This window comes from Notechis scutatus, chromosome 3 (assembly GCF_049901735.1).
Source record: "Notechis scutatus isolate UNSWTSFEM ecotype Mainland chromosome 3, rNotScu1.2, whole genome shotgun sequence".
Taxonomy (NCBI): domain Eukaryota; kingdom Metazoa; phylum Chordata; class Lepidosauria; order Squamata; family Elapidae; genus Notechis; species Notechis scutatus.
In genome coordinates, this window is record NC_142011.1 from 104,574,947 (window position 1) to 104,598,766 (window position 23,820).

The 23,820-nt window shown below is 37.5% G+C and overlaps 1 protein-coding gene across 1 annotated transcript in view; it reads right to left on the minus strand.

Moving 5' to 3' along the window:
- Positions 1-2,683: 2,683 nt before the first annotated feature.
- QSOX1 (quiescin sulfhydryl oxidase 1) overlaps positions 2,684-23,820 on the minus strand; it is a 59,462-nt gene continuing 38,325 nt past the window's right edge. The window contains exons 7-12 of the mRNA XM_026669231.2: positions 23,475-23,612; positions 21,465-21,594; positions 16,076-16,192; positions 14,389-14,527; positions 12,511-12,696; positions 2,684-9,296 (exon numbers count right to left, since the gene is read on the minus strand). Of these exons, the coding sequence (XP_026525016.2) occupies positions 8,458-9,296; positions 12,511-12,696; positions 14,389-14,527; positions 16,076-16,192; positions 21,465-21,594; positions 23,475-23,612 (1,549 nt within the window). The 3' untranslated portion in view covers positions 2,684-8,457. The remainder of the gene's footprint in view (positions 9,297-12,510; positions 12,697-14,388; positions 14,528-16,075; positions 16,193-21,464; positions 21,595-23,474; positions 23,613-23,820) is intronic.

A 23,820-nucleotide genomic window follows, 5' to 3' on the forward strand; every position in this document is an offset into this window, starting at 1 on the left:
TGAAAATTAATATCCCGTTTTTGCATTATTGGTTAGGAGACAAATAGCACATAGGACAGTCAAATTTCTTGTGTTCAGCTACAGTATCAATTGTGTGCTTTTAAAAATATTTATTTTATTTTATTTTGCACGAATAATCCATCTTCAGTTTAAACAGTATGACATCTGATTATCAATTGTGTTGTGTTTCTGAAATATAAATGTTCTGTAATGGATGGTCATTTTTAAATTGCAGTTTTTGTTACTAACTAAGCTTATCAGCTGTTTTGTTCATCCTCTGCAGTCATGTTCACAGATAAAACGAGAGCCACTTCATGTGTTAACCATACATTTTAATAGCTGCAAATTTGTCCCCAATGAGAACAAAGGAAATCCTTGACTTCTGGAGGAAGAAATGGCGGACTGAATACAGTTCTGCAAAAAGCAGGCCTGATGACCACAGTGAAGAATGAAGAGTCCATATGTAAACTGTCTCTTCAAAATTATCTGGACAAAGAGAGGATGGGAGATCATACACAAGTGCTTTAGACTAGTGGTCGCCAACCAGTAAGCTGGGGACCACTGGTGGTCCATGAGAAAATTTTGGTGGTCTGCAGAGAAATGTCACCCCCAAAGCAATTAATCCAGGCTGCGTGGGAACATAAGGCTGTGCCACCCACGTGGCCCGCAGGAACACAAGGCTTGCATCGCTTGCATTGCAAACAACATGAGGTAGTGAGGGGAAGGGGGAAAAGGCAGTGGGGGAAACTTGCCCCACGCGCCTTGCCTGGCCACCAGGCTGCTTCTTTCTGCTTCTTTCTTCTTCTGCTTTTGGCTGCAAGCAAGGAAAGCAGCAAAAGTCTTTCTTTCTCTCTCCCAAACTCTGCCAGAAATGAGTCTTTGGGACCCTGCAAGGCATCCTCTCCAAGAGGCTGCGCCGTTGCACAAGTCTCACAAAGACTCATTTTTGGCGGAGTTTGGGGGAGAGAAAGAAAGACTTCTGCTGCTTTCCTTGCAGGAAGCCAAAAGTCTCTCTCTCTCCCCGAGAATGGAGCTGGAGACGGTATCCTGCCATCCCAAATAAAGAATGATTGATCGGTAGGAAAATGGGGTGGGGAATTTTCCTGCAGATATTTTTTGGGATTTTCCCAGGGTCTCTGGTCCACAGGATTTAAAATTATGAGTTTGGTGGTCCCTGAAGTCCAAAAGTTTGGTGACTCCTGTTTTAGACACTTGCTCCTCAACAATCTCCTGTGGATTTTGAGTTCTGGGAGATGAAGGAATAGCCAGTCTATAGTTGATGACTTTAAAAAGGACACTAAGTTTGCGTATATACTTTTCTAATTGCATTTGGAAATTGCTTTTTAACTACTTTTCTATTTGAGACTTTTTTTTTTTGAACCAACAAATCTGGAAGCAGCCAGTGAGTCTGCCTCCAATCAATGGAAAAAAACGTAACTACAAGCTTACTAATTTTTAAATGTATGAAGTAAACAATAAATAGTTAAGAGTTTGATTTCAGAATTTTATAAATGAATTAAAGGTCCAGGTACATTTGAAATAAGATTTTGGAATTAATTGTAAAGAATCCTTCTCATGGGAAAATGGATTTGTTTTGATTTTTTTCTAAAACATAATTGAGGTGTGTAATTAAAAATTGGACATGAGAGGAAACTAGACTTTAATTAAAAGAGAATACATGATCCTGATTAACCAGTATAGAATAATGCAACATGTTGTACTATAGCATTGGAAATACACTTTTGAAAAATGGAATCAGAAGTTAACAGTAACAATGTCAATAGCAATGTTTGCTTCTTTGAATATGTGTCTAAAAGATGTTATGAAAGAAATGGCAAACTAGGAACAGGTTTTAGCTGAGTTGACACTGAAAGTGGATCTACAAATGATAGGCTACAAGAATATGGAAAAAGTTGTCATTGAAAATTAAAAGGGAATTACAAATAAACTAAGAACATATCTGGTAACTTGTTTATATTGGATTTACAAAAGAAATTTGTTAAAAGGTTGGATGAATCTTGTGAGAAGGGGCAAAAAAGAAATGAAATCAAGTTCATTTCTTGAAAGCATTAAAGATTAAAATTGCCAGAATAAAAGGCAGGAATATAAAGTTGGTTTATTTGATCAATGTAATTTCTGATAACTCTGAATAGAATTTTGCTGACACTAGGATTGAAATGTCAGTGCTTTCCTTATACGTAAGAGATGGGGATGAAGACCTAATTGTTTGTAAATTAAGAAATGAATTTAAAAAAATGTTTATACTGGTTGTGATTAAAGCTGGAAGTCATTTTTTCTCTTTTTTATTCTTATCTTTTCCTTTGTACTTTACTCTTTCTAATCTCCTGTCTTTAGTTAGTTTAGTTCTTTAGCATATGTTTTTACTATTGCAATTGTAATCTTTAACAAAAAGTATTTTTAAAAAAGAAAGAACAAAAGAAATCTTTTATTATATTTTTCAAAGATACAAAGGAATTTTATAGCAAGCTTTATGAAGGAACTTCAAGTTCAATTTATAAATCTATTTTTTAAAAACCTAATAGTTGTGTAATCTCTCTCTCTCTCTCTCTCTCTCTCTGTGTGTGTGTGTGTGTGTATGATTTAGTTTATAAACTTCCCATGTCCTTCCCACTAGTCAGTGCAATGCATCATAATCTTAGAAACATAAAGCAAATACACAGGCTACATACATAAACTTATTTATTAGCAAAAATAAATTTATTCCACTAGATCAAATAATTTGGGTAAACAGAAGCTTCTTGGATCATTTCCATGCAGCATGGTAGAATACAAAGAAAAGGCAGTAAACCAATGGAATGGGACAACTTGGTGCAGCCAACTTGCCTTGGGACAACTCACCATGGGACAATTCAACGATTCAATTTAAGTATTTAAAATAATTTTAAAAATATTTTATTTTTTGTGATTCACATTTCATTCTGTCTCTCCTTTTGCATCCTTTATTCCACAATTTCTTCAATATTAGTGTAACTCTTGCCCCGGGGAGAATTGCCCTGCAGTGAGTTGGCCATGCCAAGTTTTCCTAGATCCATAAACCAGCCACACATAGATCTAAATAACTAAAAGCTAATATAAAAAAAATCTTCTTTCCTGTTTAAAGTGGCTTTTTCAGTGTTCCTTTACAAGGCAATCAGCATTATGGTACAGGAGAAAAAGACGACAAATTTATTGTTATATCATATGGCAAGATGGTTAAGGACAGTTTATCTCTGCAATGACCTTTGAGGTAGACTGCCATAGAAATTCTGGGAAACAAAAGGCATATTTGTGAGATCATGTAATTAGCAACTTAAGTGTATACTATACTTATAACACTTACTCATTTATTGGGCAGTTAGTCTGTGGCACAAATATATGGCTTGGTGATTCCCCATCCTTCATCCCAGCCTCAACCAAATTTGTTATGAAGCAGAATGTGACCAGCAAACATCATTCAACAATATGTTCCTTCTTATTTAGTTAGAGTCAGAGATATATGTGATCAAGAAGGACATACTGTTTAATCTTATAGGCCTACTCTGTGATTTTGGTTTTTAGTCTTGACTTTCATATTATAAAGAATGAAGACATCATTATTGTCACTATAGGATAGTCAAGTGGCAGTTTACAGGAAAAAACTGATCATTAGAATACATTCTGGCTTCTAATAGTCTTTATCACCATATACTTGTGAATGGAAGGGAACTGTTCTGTTTTGCTCATAAGGGAAAAAGAAGGAATACATAGAATTATTAGGAATACTTCGATTATTTCTATTAATCATTTGCATTTGATAGATCATTTAAACTCCCTATCCTTATCCAAGCACACATAATCTCATACATGTACAGTTTGTACTAGAATGGTACCAACTATACTAGGACTTGAGGAACTGTGAAATTAATTTTTGAGGTAATACACGGTTTTTGAGAATAGTATGTTCCTATGTGCCATGAGAGTAGAATAATTTGTTCCTACTCTAGCTATTAAAATCTTGACTAAAAAGCTCACTGAATTATTACCTCTTAAACAGAAGATAGCCAAGAAGAATTTAACAAGTTTTAGAATAGTTTTCCAAACCTACTGTCCCTTCAATAAATTAATAGTTTACTATTATGTTAACAGACAAGAAACAAGACTGGTAACATTATTTTTACCACAAACCCATGCACTGAAAGACATTTACATCATTTGAATGAAAATTGAGGCTGCATCTTACTTTGAACACCCATACAACCATTAAGCAAACAAAATATAATTCTGATGTTTATTGTCACCCGCAAACAACCATAAGAGAATGCAATGGCAATTTACAATTAAAGAAATATCTTGTTATATTAAAAAGCTGTCTTTCAAAATTTTCAGAATTTTTTTTCTACAACATGGAACCAGACAGTTCAGAACTATATGCTACCTGGAAAAGTCTCTAGTTTCTCATTTAGTGCAAATATGATTCATAGTTAAGTCTTTGACCGATAGACCATAACATTTTAATTGGGGGTAGTAATTTCAATGACCCTTCGTTTCTCTATTTTAATTATACTATTACCTCAGACAGCAAGTTCCTGAGGTTGAAAAGTATTCTGTTGGCAGCAGGACCAGGTGCACAAAGAAATTTGTGGCTGAATAATGGATCTAGACCAGCAAAATCTCTCTGGAAGGCAAGATTGTTGAGATAATCCATGTGACTCCAGACAGCAGCTCCTTGTGGGTAGATCACAGGGAACAGTTGTTTCATGGTCATCTTATAAATTGAGTGGCTGAGAGTTAAAGGATACCAAATTATCAAGCTCATAATTGTATGTAACACAGCCTTTTCAAGACATAAAGCCTGCTTGACCCTAATTTCTTAACCACTTTTGGGATTATTTCTTTTATTGTCCTGAAAATATTTGCTGTATTCATTGAGTGAGTTGCCTTTTCTTTGGAGAAAGATGTTTTAAATATGATTTTAAAGACTCTGGAAAAATATTGATTTTTTAAATTAAATGGCAAAAAGATGTATAGAGTATGCTTTTGGAATGGTAACAAGGATTAAAAGTTCAGATAGACTTGGAATTACAATTCTGAATTAATTAAAAGAATTCATCTTGTTGGAATTGGTGATTGTTTGGGCTTTTTTAAAGAGGAAACATGATGATGAGACCTTGAAGGCTTGACATCAGAGGAAGCTAGAGGATAATACATTCATTTTGTTAACAAAGAAATAAATAATGGAGCAACAAGCTTTAATGCATGTTTTTGAATATTGGTCTTCAAAGTTTTTGATATAAGGGAACATAGGACAATGAAGTTAGACAAAAAGAATAAACTACAATGGACAAATATGAAATAATTAGAATGTGGACTTAACTGTGTCAAGCAGAAAAATATATAAAGATATACTGAATATGCAAATGAAATTGGATATTTTACTGCCAAAAGATATACATTTAAATCAGAAAAATAACTTTTTCTTACTGGACTTACAAAAGAGACCATGGCTTTCTCTGATCTTAATAAAATGAGAAATCCAATCCCTGATGAGCTGGAAAAATGTAATAAATTGAGGGATACTAATGATTAAGTCCCTTCAGATGTTTTGTCAAGATACTACTTTTTAGACTAGTTTATTTCAAAATACCAAAGCAGGATTGAAAATAAAGCTGAATAAAATTACTAGTATTGCTCAATAGCCAAAATGGAAGATGTATTTGAAAATTTATTCCTCCTTAATTTCTGTTAGGGTTACCAGGAAAATATTCCGGATATTCCAAGAGTAATATCAATACATATTTCTTGTAGATTTTAAATACTTATACAAGTAGTCTGCATCAATTTTGTTGTCATCAATCATCTATTGCTTGAGCTACAATCAATAGATCCATCCATCTATCTACATACCTATCTACCTACCTATCATCTATGATAGAAGATTAAATTTGAGGGGAGACATCTGACAATCAGATAAGATTTGTACGTGAGGTTTCAATCACAGACTATTGAAGCCCTACTCATATTAGCTCTCTTGGACTGGATAAAGTTTCAGAAGGCACTTGCATAAAGATGAATATCCACCTGCAAAGACAACAGGAGACAAACCAAGATAAAAGTAGCACTCGGGGAGGCGGGGAGTCAGTTTCTGAGGAATGCACCTTCAATAATATCTTCCTGTGCTACATATTTTTCCATTTTTCTAAATGCCAAGTAGAGTCACTTTCCTCCTAGTATATGGGTGAGCAACTATGGCAACTTTACAACCTGTGGATTTCAACTCCCAGAATTCTAGGTGCTGAAGTCCACAGGTTGTAAAGTTGCCATAGTTGCTCATCCTTGTCCTAGGGCAGGGGCGTCAAACTCGATTCCATTGAGGAATTCCATCAGGGTTGTGTTTGACCTCTGGGGCCAGGGTGGGTGTGGCCAGGTTGAAGTCACTCAGGTTCGGGGCGCCTGTGGTGGTCGGAGCACTCTGCCAGCAAAAATGGGCTTGTGAACTCCATTTTCGGCCGTGACGACCTCCTGCAGCCCCCTGCCAGTGAAAACAGACCTCAGAAGGGCCGCACACAGGCCTCTCAAGCTCCGTTTTTGCTGGCAGAGGCACATGGACTGGTCCTTCACTGTTTCCAGGGTGGCCCCGCAGGCCAGATCTAAGCACCCCAGGGGCAGGATCTGACCCACGGGCTGGAGTTTAACGCCCCTGTCCTAGGGTAATGGCACCAGGTGGAACTGCAACAAATAGGAATTTGCAATATTTTATTAGACATCTAGGTGTATCATTTGTCTTCTACCTTCTAAAGTCTTATCATTCTTCCCCAGTGGAGAAATCTTGCTAGATTAATGTTTTTTATCTGATTTATCAATAACTTCTTTCTTTTTAAACAAGACTAGGCTATTCCACACTTCTTTCCACACTGAGGCAGCTCAGAAACAATTGGAAAGTAATCCTCAGCAATCAAACTTAATGGCTAAAAGGATCCTTAGAGGTCCTGATTAATTCTCTCCTCCAGAATTCTTTCCAATTGAATGTAGGTGCCCCAACAGGGATAATTCTAATAATTTCAAAAATCATTGACTCGTGGCTCAGGGAGTGGTAGCTGCACTCCTAAAAATGCATCTTTGCTTTCACTTCTTCTCTCTTATTATGTATAAAGATACAGATCACCTGGTTAAAAAAACTAGAAGAGATGTAAGTTTACAGCAGGGGTAATCAAAATGGCAGGCCGCATGCATCACATGCAGGCCATGTCCACCCCGGCTCCACAAAGGAAAACACCTCGCAATACATCACATGATACGGCCAGTTTGACACCCATGGTTTACAGAGTAGGATAAAAAAAGGGAAGGGCATCAAAGCTGAAGCTACCAGGATATGGAGAAAAAGACAAAGGACACAGTGAAAGGACTGAAAGAAACAGCAGCTAGTAAAAACTGCTACCCTGGTTAGGAGGTTTTGACTCACACTGATCTATCTATTCCACTGCACAGTCTTGACCTGAACTTATTGCCAGCCGCTTTTAATTCTTTACACTAGGAGTTCAAGTTCAAAAACTTCAAGGGCTGTTTTGTTTTCTGTCATCTGATCAAGGGAAAAAGCTAGACTGCATGGGAAATACAGGCAAAAGTATATTCTACACAGAACCCTAAGAAGTCATGCAGAAGGCTGAGCAAACTCCCTCAATTTATATTTTAGATGGGTATGGAAAGGAGAACTTAATTCTTTTTTATTTGCTTGTTTACCGCCATTGGCAAAGAACACCGTAGGGCTGGTTTTACCAATGGTAATTTTATGGTGGCACAGAAGCTTTGGAAAAGAGATTAAGAGTGTTCAAGAGATCTTCCAGCACAATGTTTTAGGCTGCTTGTATATCTAGGTTCCTTCACAATGTTACAGGATTTGGACAAGGCACAAAGATTTCAGAAGTGCCCCTTTGTTGCTGGTCCTAAACTCATCGTGCTTTTTTCTTCTTAAAACAGCAACAGTATTTGCATTGAATTCTGACTATTGAAAAGAGGATCATACTACATTTATCTAATGAGATCTGAATCCTTTGTTTATTTAATGCTCTCCCGCCACCAAAAACCAAAAACAATAAAGAGCTCCTGATTCCTCAGACAATCAGCCTGTCACCATGTGCTCTGAAATATGACCCCATGCCTCTTTTGGCACTACACTCAGCTATTTTATTCTGGTAGAGAATCATAATTGTATAAAAATGATCTGGCAACTGGGACAAAACAGATCTGTCTGTTCACTAGGTACTCTTTCAAATATAAAAGTAGCAATTTCCATGCATTTTAGGAGATCCAATAGCATACTCTACTAATTTGCACCCTTCACAACCAATATATCATCTGTGTATTTTTGCATCTGTGTATATTCAGTATAGGAATTGTTAGTTTAGTGAAAGATCACCACATCAAGCTGATATGCACATACTCCTTCCATTATCTAATGGCTACTGTACCTCTCCTTCAATTTCATGTCAATGAGTAGCCTAACCGGGCCTTGCGGTAACTCATGCGCATGCGGAAGAAGGTGTACATGCCCAACAGGCAGACAGAAGAAAGCAAATACAAGAGAACACACAAGCTGACATCCAACCGGGAGAAACCCATTCCCAGGATATAGATCCACCGGTTTTTCCTCGAAGTATTCTCCTTTTCCACTTGGATGCCAGAGAACCGTTTGGCTCCCAAGTTCTTATGCCTCAGGGACTCTCTAATATAATCAAGTGAGTGTCGGCCCTCATTCTCCATCAGGAACAGCCGAGTGTCCCTTTTAGTCCGCCTCTCTCTGATGCTACTCTGTCTTGCCGGCTTCAAAGCTTTGCTCTTAAAATGCTGCTCACTAAATGTATCAAGATCAACAATATCCTCCACCATTTCTTTTGCCTTTGTGCTCATCTTGACAATGCTTGGTTTATGCAGCTCTGGAGAACCAGGTTTTCCCAAATCAAATTTCTTCTTTTCTACTTTCCCAGTCTCTATGTGCTCTGTCTTCTTGTCTTCATCTGGCTCTTTTTGATTACCCTGGTCATTCTCTTCTCCTCTTCCTCCCTCTTCCAGCTTCCACTCAGCTTCATAATTTTGCTGAGCAACATTTCGACCATTTCTTGTTGGATGCTCCAGGGGAGAATCCATGTAAATATTTTTTTCAGAAAAATGCCATTTGAGAAACATCAAGACTCGATTCTCATCCCACATAAACTTGTTCCCATCCTGCAAAGAACTGTCAGTTGGGGTGTAATGGCACGAAGAACAGAGGCTTTTGGGAGGCCACTGGATCTTGGGAAACATGGGATCACCAGTTGCTGTACCTGAACAAAAAAATGAAAAAAATCTTACTATCATGCTATTCAAATAATATTCTCACATGCATCAACATTCACAAGCTGCTTAAGTCCATAAGCAGCAACTGGTTTGACTTATGCCTAATTAATTACTGCCTCCAGTACCTTATTGTTAAAAACCCATAAAAATGCTTTGTTATGATGGACATTTATGAAGCCAGAAAACTTAACGCATTATTCACTGTAGATTATACTAAAGTTTTGGTAGTATTAGGAAAATTTATATTGATTATTGTATTGCATGGGCTGCAGCATACCATCATCATTGCCACCACTTGGGAATAATACTATTTTTTCACTTACAAAAGTAAAATTGCATCTTACAAATTAATCTGCTTTCCTTGCTCCCAGCTTTTTTTTTTTAAAGCACCATGTAGATTACCTAACACCCGACTTGCCTTTGCTCAAAGTGAACCATTACAGTAAGAACTTTAAGCAGTTAAAATCCCAGCACTTCAGTCAAGATAAGCAGAGGTCACGTTTGATAGAATACAACAAACCATTAAACTGTTTTATTTTGTTTTAGTGGCACATACTGTTCTCCTTTTGTATTTTTGTTTAATGATTTTATACACCCATCCAAAGTTGCTTTGTTTGAGTTGGATGGCCATATATATGTTTTGAATAAACAAAGGTAAATAAATAATTTTTTGCCTCCCTCAAATTTTTCAGAATAAGGCAGGCCAAGGATATCCAGTTTTTATCATTTCTTTCTAAGTATTTATATTTATATATATTTATATATCTTTATATTTATATATTTATATATATATAAATATAAATTTTAAGAAAACACACATATATATATGTGTGTGTGTGTGTGTTTGTTTGTTTGTTTGTTTAAGTTTTCGCGGGTACTTACATGTATGGTATTCAGCTTTGTTCAGGTATTTTCCCATGTCATTATAGTTGTGCTTTTAAAGTTGCCGAAACGTTGCTACAACTTTAAAAAGCACAACTATAATGACGTGGGAAAATACCTGAACAAAGCTGAATATATATATTTATTTATTTTCTGAGGTTCTCACGGGTATTTGTATGTGGATCTTTGGTTATTCTATTCGGGTTTTCTCCCACATAAGATTGGAAGTATCTAGGCGATGTTTCAATGAAGTCTCATTCATCATCTTCAGGCTTGTGTCTTCAGCTTTCATCGAAACGTCACCTAGATACTTCCAATCTTATGCGGAGAAAACCGAATAACAAATATATATACATATACATATACATATACATATACATATACATATACATATACATATACATATACATATACATATACATATACATATACATATATATATATATATATATATATATATATATATATATATATATATATATGACATAGACCCAATTATATATATATGACATAGACCAAATTATATCAAGTCAACCTTCTGTCTCTAATTATAGAGGAAAAGGAACATGACCTTTACAGACAGATGCAGGAACTGCTATTTAGGCAAAAAGGGCTGAAATAGTTTTTAAGTCCAGAGCAATTCAATAGACTATAAGAAGAAGAAGGTGCAGCAGATCAGATTAGATCAGATAAATGCAGATAAGCATTCTGTCGGTATACAGAGAATTTGCTGAGAATAACAAAGAAAGATTCATATTGTGGAAACATCTTATGGATATTTGAAATCATAACATCATAATTTTAGTAAATGCTTGCAATAAAGAATTTGCTGTCTATATTCATTGGACGATTCCCTATTGTTAGTAGACATGCCATCAACATTCCCTTGGACTGTTGACAGTCCAAAGCATTTAAGAGACTGACTTTAACAGGCATCTATTAAAGGCCCTGGTGAAATTCTGAAGAGGATTTAGCCTGTTTATTGGCTGTTATTTACCCTGGGCTTGAAGGAATAAATGTGTGGGTGGGTGTCTGTATAAAGAGAAGAAGAAAATATGCCTTGGAAGATCAGAAATTATGTCCCTAGGGATAGACAGAGAGGGTGGGAAAACCCAAGAGGAACAAAGAGTAAGTAACTCCTTTGATTCCCTGGCTTTGATTCCCTCAATGAGTCACTCTACTTTCTCCTCTGACAATCATCTGTCAAGGGGAATCACCTACTCCTCCCCGTCAGGGAAAACCGGACTGTAGAACAAGGGACTGCATCTGTCTGTGAGAAGCACAGCATTTGGGCAGCAGTCCTGGAGGAAGGTCCTCTCAAGGCACGTGTCAGCCTTTAGAAGCCCCCATTAGAAAAGATGAGGAAGATTTAGTAGCTAACTCTCTGGTTCAAAACCACCAGCTGCTGACTCCTTTCTGAGAACAAGAATTGGTGTTGGCTGTCTGACCCTGTCTGCCCCCTTCCAAGTATTCTTCACTGATTTTGTTATGGCAGGCAGGGGTTAACTCACAATGCTCTTGCCTACAACACTTTGCTGCAATTCCTCCTTTTGTAGGGAAGGAGCGGGTGGTTTCCTTAAGCATGGTGGGTGGCGAGGTGCCTTTCAGGTTTCTTTTCAAGTTGCCTCAGGGTTGAACCAGGGAGTTAGAGGACTCTGCAAGCCAGAAATATAGGCTTGTTGGGCCTCTAAGCAAAGTGTTCCGAGAAAGAAAAAATGTTTTTATTTTATTTTAGAGTCAATGAAACAGATGTGCCATATAAACTCAATCAAATAAAAATTCTCTCTGTGTATGTGTTTCAAAAATGCTTCCATTTATAATTGGAACTATCTAAATCAAGAAACAATCTCTCCCTTAATTGCAAAGCATGATCTTTTGATGTCACACTAAATGATTCACGGGGATTCGCTTAATGACCACACTGCTTAGTAATGGAGTTGCTGTCCCTACCGTAGACAGTGAGGACTACCTTATAGGTTCTTTTAAAATTCCTACACTGAGTACTTTTTCCAAAGGTGGAAACTGGTCTTTTAGATATTATGGAGTCCAGCTACCAAAAGACTTGGTGTTCGGTGAGACAACCAGTATGGTGTAGATGCTGGACTAAGACCATGGAGACCAGGTTAAAGCCCACCCTCAATCATGGAAGCTCACTGGACAAGCTTGTTCTCTTTCTGCACAGCTTAGCTCCAAGGGCCGTTCTTCTGAGGCAAATCCAACAACCAATTAAGCTTCTGGAAGGCTATATATTGCTAGGGAAACAGGATATCTACTGGTTAAAATGGTCAAAAAATAGACTGCCCGGAGCAGAATCCTCACCTGCCAAGCGAGCATTGACCCTGTTATGCCTTGACCAAAGCCACAGCACAGCCTCATCCCTGTTCTTCACCTCATGCATAGATTCAGCTGCCATCCCTTCAAAATGCTCTGCACACATCCTGCAGCCAAAGAAATTGTGGACGTATCCTCTCATTGTAGGAAGAACTTCAGGTACACCTGAGGAAGCTGAAAATTAAACCAGAATTGTTAACACCAAAGGGAAAAATAAATAAAGAGTTAAAAAAGTAACCTGCAACAATCACTATCTTCCTAAAGTGAACTCAGATCATGTTTTTTCTCCAAAGCAGAGCTGACTTTTTCCCCTGAAGCCGAGCAACAGATGAAAGGGGAAGAATGCATTTGCCCCTGGTATTTTTAAAAAGAGCCATACCTTATCAAGAAAGGTATCAAAATCTTGATAGAAGGAAAAGAGGTACAACTAAGAGTTATTCACCCATAATTTATTTATTAAAATAATTTATTATCACTTGCTAATCAAAAATAAACAGATTTCTCTTTTGCTACTTTGAACTGGTAATGCAGTCCATCTAAAAATGAAATATTTTACTGTCAGAGCAAACGACCATTATCTGAATATAAATGGAGAAATCTCCCTCATGTTTGTATATCATTACTACCATTTCTTTTTGTAAGTTATGTTTCTGACTTAAATGCTTCCTTCTCTCTCTCTTAAAGCAATTAATTGTATGCAATTATTTGGATGAGGTGTGACAAAATAGTGTAGAACTAGTGTAGTATAGCAGTAGCATAGTGGTTCCAATGCTAGACTTGGACCAGAGACACTAGTTCATGTGTCCTCTTGATCCCAAGCTCAGTGATGCTATCTGACCAGCCTGGTATCTGGCAAAAAATGGTAATAATGGTATACGTTTTTACATATACATATACACAGGGGTGGCTGCTGGGGGCTTGCAGGGGCATGGGACAGGCCCTAGCTAAGACTCTGAGGGGCTCCGAGAGCCCCCAATAACCTCAGAACAACAAGTAGCAAGGGAAAGCTCTTAATAGACTTAACTGAACTTCTGGCCGTTCAGCCAAGAGCATTTCTCACCTCCTAAAAGTGTTGCAAACTAGATAAACAATCCAATCAGCACTTGCAAAGGAGAGCCATTGAGAAAATCAGATAACATAGCCACTAGCCTCTGAGGGGATTCATTCCCAAATAATAAGGATCATGTAACTCACCAGAAACTCCACTAAGATTCCAAGATCCCTCTCAGAGTCACTGCTACTAAGCCTGGTTTCACCCAGTCTTTTATTTAAGTATTAAATGCATGAAATAATAAACAACTTTTTGGTATATATCTTTCTTAGCTAATTAGGGCAAAGAAGCGACATCAAGTTGGCCACACCTACCCAGTCACATGACCACCTAGCCATGCCCACCCAGCCACTCCCACCCAGCCAGTCATTAGGGCAGAGACCCCCTTGCTAAATTTGAAGCCCACCCCTGCATATTCATATATGCATACATAAACACACAAATATGAACATGGGGGATCTCACAGAGCAATGGTTGTAAAAAATAAAATTAAAGAGGAAATCCCATGCTTTGTGATAACTTCTCGAAAAAAAGGGAGATAGATATTTAATCACCACAAGCAATATTAAAAATAGTATGAGAGCAATTGTGTCATTTCTATTCCTCTTTTATTTATTTTTTAATCTGAGAGATGAATGGGAAAAGACAGAGCATTGCCAGTGATGAACCAACTCCCAAAATGTTTTCTAAGTATGTTCAATCTCATCAAAATCATAATGAGTAATGTATCCAAGGACTATGATTGTGGATCCAGACCTTCCATTCTGAAGTCCAGTGCGATGAATGGGATATAAAGGTTTAATGCAGTTACTTACCAGACTCTTTTTGACATGATGCTTGAACAGTCAGGTGATGGAAGAGAGTCCAGAGTCCACATGGAAAACCCCGGAATTGAGGCTTGCTTCCTTGACATCCTACCCAGTGAGGTCTCTCAGGTAATGTGGCATTTGGAAACTGAAAGATAGGAGGGAGATTGAAGGAAAAAGGCTGTGCACAGAACCAGACACCTTATTTTATTCCCTAAATGAACCACAACATGTCAGGTCCAAGCAAAAAAGAAACAAAATCAAGGATGGGGTGAGGAAAAGGTAGATAGAACAAAAAAGCAGCTGGGAGCTGCTTAAGAAAGAGAGTATATGAAGCTCTCACCCCATTCATCTCATCAAGATTTAGTTTTATTTGCAACTTGGAACCAATCTGTTCGGAGTAAAATTTCTGCCAAACTATGAATGACTTGCAACCATTCAATGGAATTGTACAGAGTGGATTGTTCAGGGTTCAAAACAATTGGTTTTTTTTCTGGTTGTTTTGTTTCATTCATTCTCCTAATGTTTTCCCTACTTCTGGGATTTCCCCTTTTTGCTCTATAGCATCATGGCACTGGGCCATGATCTCCTTGACTTCCCCAGGTTGTTTCCACGGGCAGCTTCTGGACTGCCTGCGTACAATGGACAGTTAGGTTTTTTGTCCTTCCCCTTGACGAAAGAAAGAAAGAAAGAAAGAAAGAAGGAAGGAAGGAAGGAAGGAAGGAAGGAAGGAAGGAAGGAAGGAAGGAAGGAAGGAAGGAAGGAAAGAAAGAAAGAAAGAAAGAAAGAAAGAAAGAAAGAAAGAAAGAAAGAAAGAAACAAAGAAGTTTGACAAGAAGATAGATTAAGCAAGGGCTGCCCACTGTTTCTGTACCATCCGATTAGTAAATTCATTCATTCATTTGTCCGTTCGATCAATCAATACCACCACCTATCCCATATAAGTAATTCTCAGTGATGAGCAGCATGAAAAACATTAAAATAATAGTCAAAGTGACCATTATCTGCCTAAGTGGGAATATGGAAGGTGGCAAGTGAGGATTTCCCCCATGTTTTAATGTAATTATTTCTTAGGTTTATATTTCTCCCTTCATTCAGACGCTGTCATAGTGCTCCCTCTTATTTTACAACAACCGTGTGAGATAGGCTGGGCTGAGAGTATGCGGCTGACCCTAGGTCATGCTGGCCGCTTGCAAACCAATAATTTGGAGAATAATTTTTATGGTATACAAAACAAAACAGAGGTAAAGAACGTTAAAAAGGATAGTTGTAGAGACAAATAATACAGCAAAATACTCGACCTTAATTGTAATTCTAATCTGTTACGAACATTATTCAATTCTCAAGAAATGAATGAAGAACCCAATCGATGCAAGAATTGCAAATTATTTATCAATAACGTTTATTAAAAGCATAAATGCCTTATTTTTAAAGTATTCAATAACACCAAAGACAATATGTTGTTAAAGAAAAACTTAAACAGAACAGTGTGTGTGGATCACAGAAAATATTTACATCATTCATAATACAACCTAATGAAACTCAATATACTTTTGCCATAAATTTAGATCTTGAGACAGCTCCATACTATATGATAACAATGGCATTTAGCAAGTTACACTTGGAGCTTGAAGCGTTGGAGACAAAATACTAGCAACATCTAGCGGGCTTTATATATATTTTATATATAACCTACCTCCTTTTTATTCTTTAGAGCTTCCTCCCATTCACTCTGCAAAACAATTGTCTTTGGTCTCAGCCATAAATCCAGGTTGTAAAGGAAATTCTTGACTACCAACCGCCCAGCAAAATACTGAATTTAAAAATAAGAATGGGAAGGAAAAGATTACGAGGTGTAGATGGAGTCATTCTCCGAAGCATGTGTGTATAGTATCATGGTGTGATAATGCAGAGTATATTGAATGACATGTCAAATTCATTTTGTTAAAAACAACAACCAAACAATATTACATTAACTTGGGGAGGTGGGGAAACACCTCTGTCCCAAGTAGGACATATGCAGGTACCAGAGTAATCAACCACATGATATTCTCTCTCTCCTCTAGTAGAGGAGAGAGAGAATAGAATTCATCCAAGCATTTCAAATTCAACAAATATAGGACATTTAGCCAGGCTCATATTTATTGTCCAAAACCCATTATTCCAGAGACCATACAGGATTCTGTATGCTAAAAGGAAATAATCTAAGACCTATTAGCCTCCATTAGACTAAAGACTGACAAATAAGCCAGTTTAAGTCACAATAGACAATTGAAGTCTAAAACATGTAGCAAATCTATTACAACAGAATCACCACTAATCAGCTCCATCTTATTCAAACTATAAGAAGTATATTAGCTGCCACACATAAGGCTTAAAGCAGTGTGAAAAATATTCAGTTACAACCATGAACCATTGTGGCAAAGAGTTATTGGCATAGACCTTGACATTGTTTAGCACCAAAAGCTTAATGTTAACACCAAATGCAAGAACATTCTGTCCACCCAATCACACAGAGATCACAAGTCAGCAAGGAGGAATAACTGGAGCCATACCCTTGTTTCCTATATAGCTCCAACTCTGTTGAAAAAGCCATGGGTGTATCTTTCTGCACTGTCCATCCAGTTATTGGTGGCAGATCTTGAAAAAGAGGCACTGAAAACAGACAACAGCTAGTTGTCCTGTAAGCTCAGTAGTTCATCTCCTGTTTTCGAATGGCCATATGACATTCCTCTCAAATCCAGCCCACTACTTGCTAATACTAAGAGGGGTTTTTTTGAGTGGTGTTCAAGATGCTGCAGTAGCAAACAAGTCAGTCCCTATGGGCTTATAGCCAAGATCCAAATCTTGACTCTAAGTCCAAAATAGTCTCCAAGGATCACAGAAAGCTACTTTGACAATAAGTCATCTCAAATCCGATTAGCATCAGCACTTTAAAGCCACAAGCACTCCAGGGAGGGGGGGGATCAAAGAGCTATATGCTCCAAATTGGGGAGGAGGGAGAAAATGTAGCAGAAAAAGCCATGTCACTAAAAGAAAGCCAGGCAAATGACAGGTTGACTGGAGGAGGGGAGCAAGTTCAGAGAAAACAGGAATATTGATCGAGAGGAAGGATAAAAGGAAAACACCTGTAAGCAGTATTAAATGGCAGGGTGCAATTAAAGTAAATCAGCAATGGATGTTGATGAAAGAAAGGAGAAATTTCTTTGATTATTTCTTTAAAAATGAGCACACAGAGAATTCAAGTGAACTAAAAATTTCTCTTCTATCTGAAGATAGCTTATTTAAATGGATAGCCAGACATGCTTTATAGAGAATTAAAGCAACACAAATCTATCTTTCTAATTTAGTACAGTAGGATTGGCAGGAGAATGCCTAGGTAGCAGAAAGCCTGTTGAGATCTTGGACCTTCTAGAATAATAATAATTAATAATAATAGTAGTAGTAGTAACAGTAACAGTAATAGTAATAAAAATACAGCCTTCCAAAGCTTTATTTTTATTTTGGATATAGAGAAGCCAAATTCCAAGGAATGTAATTAAATGGAAAAACCTGGCAAGAAAAAGATCAAGGAAATAATGAGTTACAGGATCCAATCTGGGTTGGTAACCGGGGATCAGAGGTTTTGTCTTCCCAGCTTTTGGACTGGTGCTGGAGACCATTTTCGTGGAACTTCTCTCTAGCTAATAATGAGTTAAGTAGCTGGAACTTAGTCAGACTTCTCCACCTTGTGGCCCAAATCTAACAACACACTTTGGATTGGATGCAACACTGACTCTGCTTTTTCAAATGTAAATTGGTTATGGGGGGAAAGAACGTTAAGTCACGGGCTCTTTCAGAACATTGGTTGACCAAAGTTTATGCTACAATTAAAACCAGGAATTATATACAATTTGATATGGCTGGTATTTTTAATGTATGCAGACTGAAGGGAAATAAGAAACAAGGGGTGATTAATAGTGGACTGAGGCCACAGAGTGACAACGTGAGCTCAGCCAAACCTTAGGTCATACAGAAGTATTAGAGCAGGCAGGGGTCCCCAAACTTGGCACCTTTAAGACTTGTGGACTTCAACTCCCAGAATTCTTCAGCTAGCTATGCTGGCTGGAGAATTCTGGGAGTTGAAGTCCACATGTCTTAAAGTTGCCATGTTTGGAGACCTCTGTATTAAAGAAAGCCTAAATTATTACCCAGAAAATCACTTAAATACTGTTGGACTTTTCTTATTTTAAGACCCGCCCACTTTGGCAATTGTAAAGGGCAGATTTAATAATCTCCCAGCCACACAGAGGTTTTGCCCATGTGAATATGTGATATAGGAAATCTGAAACATCAGAGCATGTGTCTTATTAACACTTATATTCAACCAAGATTTCTATAGCTTCAAATGATGAAAATCCCTGTCCAAGAAGATAAATTTTATGTCCATATAAACTAATAATATCCCCCTCCTATCACAGTAAGAATTACAGTTTAGCAAACAAAAAAAAAGCCCTGATCTTTGGAACCTATACTCAAGCCTTGTAAATACATTTAGGATTTCCCTTGATATCCACATTAGAGAAGCAGCAGATGTATCTTAGAAGACATTAGTGTTTTTCAACTTTGGCAACTTCAAGATGTGTGGACTTCAACTCCAAGAATTCCCCAGCCAGCCAAGCCATTCCCAATGCTGGCTGAGGAATTCTGGAAGTTGAAGTCCACTCATTTTCAAGCTTTCAGGGTTGAGAAACACTGCATTAAATGTATAAGCAGTCAAAACAATAAATGTGATGTTCTGTTAATGCTTAAATCTTTTCTCCCGGTTTCATGCTTGTTCAAACATAGGGATAAATTCAAAATAAATTGTATAGTCAGAAATGAATTGCGGTAGTCAGAAATGAAAATTTGGAATTTGAATAGTTGTTTCACTATAGGTTGGCCTATTCAACTTACAAAGAATTGAGGTTGAAAGGTTCAGACTCCGTGGAGGTAGAATTGAAACAAGCATGTGTTTCATATGCAATTGCTTTACTTTTTAATGTATGAATTATGCATGCTCAATTTTTCTCTGACATTGTTTAGAAAGAGAAAGAAATGCACTGAATTATATCAGCCATTCTGAGGAAGTGGATTTAGGAGAAGTTGGGTAAGTAGATAAGAGAAATGCTTTGAAATGAGATAATAAATCTTATACAATATTAGCATTCAGTCTGATTGTCCTAAATCCAGATCAGCTCCCGAGGACTCTGTTCATGTAATTTTCTTGGCAACAATACGCAAGTTATTTTCCATTGCTTTCTTTCAGAATAATTTTTGACTTCTCAGTCTAATCTAGACCCTTGGGATTTATGGTGGACCTCTACTTAGATTAGTTTAAGCTCAGACACTGTTAATTGGGGCCATGTTAAAGTTAGACAAACCAATTATTTTCTATTGCTCAAAACTATTAGACAGTTCTTTTTTGTTAAACCCAAATTATTCTAAAACAATGATGAGTGAGAAAAACTTGAAAGAACAGTATTCAGTGAAATCCTGGAATGCAGCTAAGAAAAACATGGATTCTCAAGAGAGAAACAAATCTTTATATTGAGTCAGAACCACAAATATTTATGCCCTTGTTTCTCAATGTGTTGCCCACAGAGAGTTTGGCTGATACAGGTTTTTAAATCATGCTGCTAAAAAAAAAAAGCACACATGGGAAGCTAACATGCTGGAAAGCAAAGTCGCAGCCTTAAGCAAAATCTTTATTTCCAAGAATGCATAAATCCTTGTCAGGACCATTCGTATTTCACTATACAAAAGAAATTGGTCAACTAAAGTTCAACACTAAATTGGCACCTGAGAAGGGTCAATGGAATTCAGGAGGCGATGGATTTAGAATGCTCGCGGCAACTCAAGGGCTCTAAACTGATGACATGCTTACCTCCCCCCACCCCACCCCGCCCTCCCACGCCTACTCTTCTCCAACAATCCTGGAGAGATTCTTAGAAAATGAAAATGATAGGGTTGTAGCTCCATGCTTTCTCTAGGAACACGGCCACTTGCCCAGAAAAAAGACAGAGGTCAACTGAAGTCAATATCCTTGAAGGCTAAAGCAGGATTTGGAAAGCATCTCCATGAATTGGTCTCCTGTCAATATTATATGACTGGCCTCATCCACCATAGCAACCAGTGTACGACAGCCTCCATAACATGTACACAATTTTCAAAAGGTAATTTTTCCAGATGCGAGGCACTCCCTGTCTTTTTTAATTAAAAAAATTGAAATTTCACAAGATGGTTGAATTGTGCAAAGGCCTTAAAACTTTTTTAAAAACCTAAACATTAAAAAAATGTTTAGTAATAAAAATCTTCCTCAAAGTTGGGGAATACTAATTGCTTTTGCAGAATTGTCCATAGATACTGCTTAGCAGTGTTATGAGCACAGTTCAGGAAACACCATGAAGTGAAGTCAAGTTCACAGGGATGCTGCACAAAATTAATAATACTCTAAAAGGTAAAGAAACAGTGTTGTTCAGAAGTAATATTTTATTAATGGGGGAATTACGATTTTTGTCTAGTTTTGTTCTGGTTGCCATCATTAACCAAATAATATTTGGTTGGCTAGTTAGCCAAAGACTAACCATTCCCAACCTGGTCTCTCCTGCCTTAAATTTTGGTAAGAGACTGTCTCCTCTTGAACTACCCCCATCAACCTCACTTCTCTTTCTTTTGGGCTGCTTTGCACTCCATCTCTACTAGCCTTGCTGCCCTATGCCTTATCAGCAATGGCAGGAAGAAGAGGGCAAAGGTCAGCAGGGCAGCCAAAATGGCAGAGAAGGGGGAGGGGTAGGCAAATAGAGGGAGTTGAAGCGCCCCTGTGGTCATAAATGCAGGCAGATTGCCATGTGCCCAAAATATAACCACATGACAATGGGGGGGGGATGCGCTGCAATGGCCATAATTTTGGGGACCAGGTATAACTACCATTTGTTCAGAGTCACACTAATGTCAAATAATTGTTGAACAAACGATCGTAATTTGAATAATAAGGAGAGAGAGAGCAGCAAGAGAGAGGAATTGTTTGGAAAGTCTCTCAGGTCTAAAGGTTTCATATCACTCACCTGGACCAAAACAGACACAAAGTCCTTCAAAGCAGAGAGTCGCTCTCCCTCAAGGCTGGGGAATACTGCAGCCTCTATCCTTAAACTGTAAAGCACTGCAGATTCTAAATCAGTCATGTATATCTTTCTCCTGTGGCACAAACATTAACCAAAAAAGGGGAAAATTTATTGATAACTGACACAACATAAAATGGCAATTCTAGGATGTTATCTAACACCTCCTTTGGCATCATCTGACCCACCAGTTTGTCAGCAGGGATCAGAGGTACATATAAAGGTAGCCCAAGCTGTGTCTATAGAACTAGTAACAGTCTTCTTTGGAAAAAGAAATGAGACTTTAATTGTCCTCCATTATCTCTCTTGAGATTAATTTCTATAAATTTGCACTGACACCCATATTCTTTGCTAAATTCCAAAAGTCCACAAATGTTAGTCCACAAATGTTAGTATCCTGCACATAATACAGTTCCATTATTTAATTTCCCTTCTGACCAGACACCCCTTCAAATTACAATTTGAACTAGGCCTCTGTTTCTTTTAATGCTTAAGTGTCTTGCCTTCATGCTTTCTATCAATCACTGTTTTATTCTTCCCCAAATTATTTGCTGTTTTTAAAGACTTCTTGCCAGAGAATCTTTAATTGGAGTTGGTCTCAGTGAAATCCATTATGAATATGTATCTTATTTCTATGACATCAGGTAATCCAGCTTGACTTTCAAGTAATATAAAAATTATTTTGAAAAAAAGAAAGAAGAGCTAACTACTTTAATGTGTATGTATAAATGTGCTTTGAGAATGAGTAGAATAAAATAAAATATTTTCTCAAGAAACAGTTCTCACCATCTTTCAATTTTTATATGCGTACTTTTATAGAAATGGATTCAGTCATGTATTCTGTCATCTCTGCCCAAATACACTCTGAAATGCAGGAATGATTTTTTCCACGGATTATCTGTTCAAGGTAGGATTTTGATGAAAATTAATCCCAAATTGAAATTTCACCAAAATCCTACTGAATCACAGCTGAATAGAAGAGTGACTTGGGCATTGAGACATTCTTCGCAAAATTCTTAAATGATAGATCCTGTGCTGTTTGTGAGAACAGTTTTTGTACATTTGTTGATTTTGGAAAAACTGATTAAATGAATGGTTTGAATTATGGAATGAAAAGGTTAGAAGTTAATCAGGATAGAAACAATTGTAAATAAATTGTGGATACTAACAGAACTCTTAGTAAATGAGCAGAAAGAGAGACATGCTTCCATTTTGGCACTCGGTGCCAAAAAGGTTAGCCACCATTGAACTAGGCTGAGCTTTATTTTGTTTTCTTTTTCTAAACTCACAATTTAATTTCTTTGGCTTACATTTCTTACTCCCTTTCTAATTCTACATTATGTTGCTTACCTTGAAAGGGAACCAGTGATGAGTATAGCAATGAGTATAGCAGTGACGTGAGTATAGCAGTGATGTGCTATACTACCTAGCTTCAAAGCCCCCGAAAAGGTGTTTCACAAGGACCGAAGAGATTTCACTGCAACTTCTCATGACCTCTTTTAAAATGCTGCACCTTTTCCTGGGCTGGCACAGCACCTATACAGTCCCAAGAAAACATGCACTGGCATTAATGAGGTGCCAAAAGAATGCGGCACACTTGTCTTAACATGCTGCTTAGCTTAAATATAGATTTTCCTGGGATGTGTGCCTACTGTGCCAACATAGGAAAAGATGTAGACTTTTTAAGGAGGCATTGAAAGATGCAGAAAATATTCCAATGCTATCTCTAAAGCATTTTTTCCACCCGACACAAAGCACACTATACATCCATGATGTATAGCTCTTGCATCTGCTAGCCCCCTCTTTGTTTATAAGCTTGTTCAGGACAGACTAGATACCCTGTTCCTCATAACTATGAATGGTGAGACTAACTGGTCTTAGCTTATATCACGAGAACATCTGAAACAGCACCAGGAAAGAAGAAACATTAAACCATCTGGGGAAGCTGGCACTCACTTGTCTGCCACCTTCCAAATTGTAAAAGCAGTTGTTGACTGTGCAGTGGGGGACACCGTTGGTATGAAAACATCCCGTCTAAAGACCCCAGGTAAGTTCCGCAGGAAATTAGTATACTGGGATCTCCAGTCCTCCAGCCTGGAAGGAAACATGAAAGGAGACAAACTTTAACAATGTATATTTGTGTCCTTTCTAGTTACTATCTCTAAGTTTCAGTGTGGTTATAACTCACAGAGCAACGGATATATTACGAAGGAGGAAACTGAACTGTCAATTCTCCTTAAGCATCAAAATGCACAAAGGAGTATATACCATTACTAAAAATATTGCACCAGTTAATTTCAAA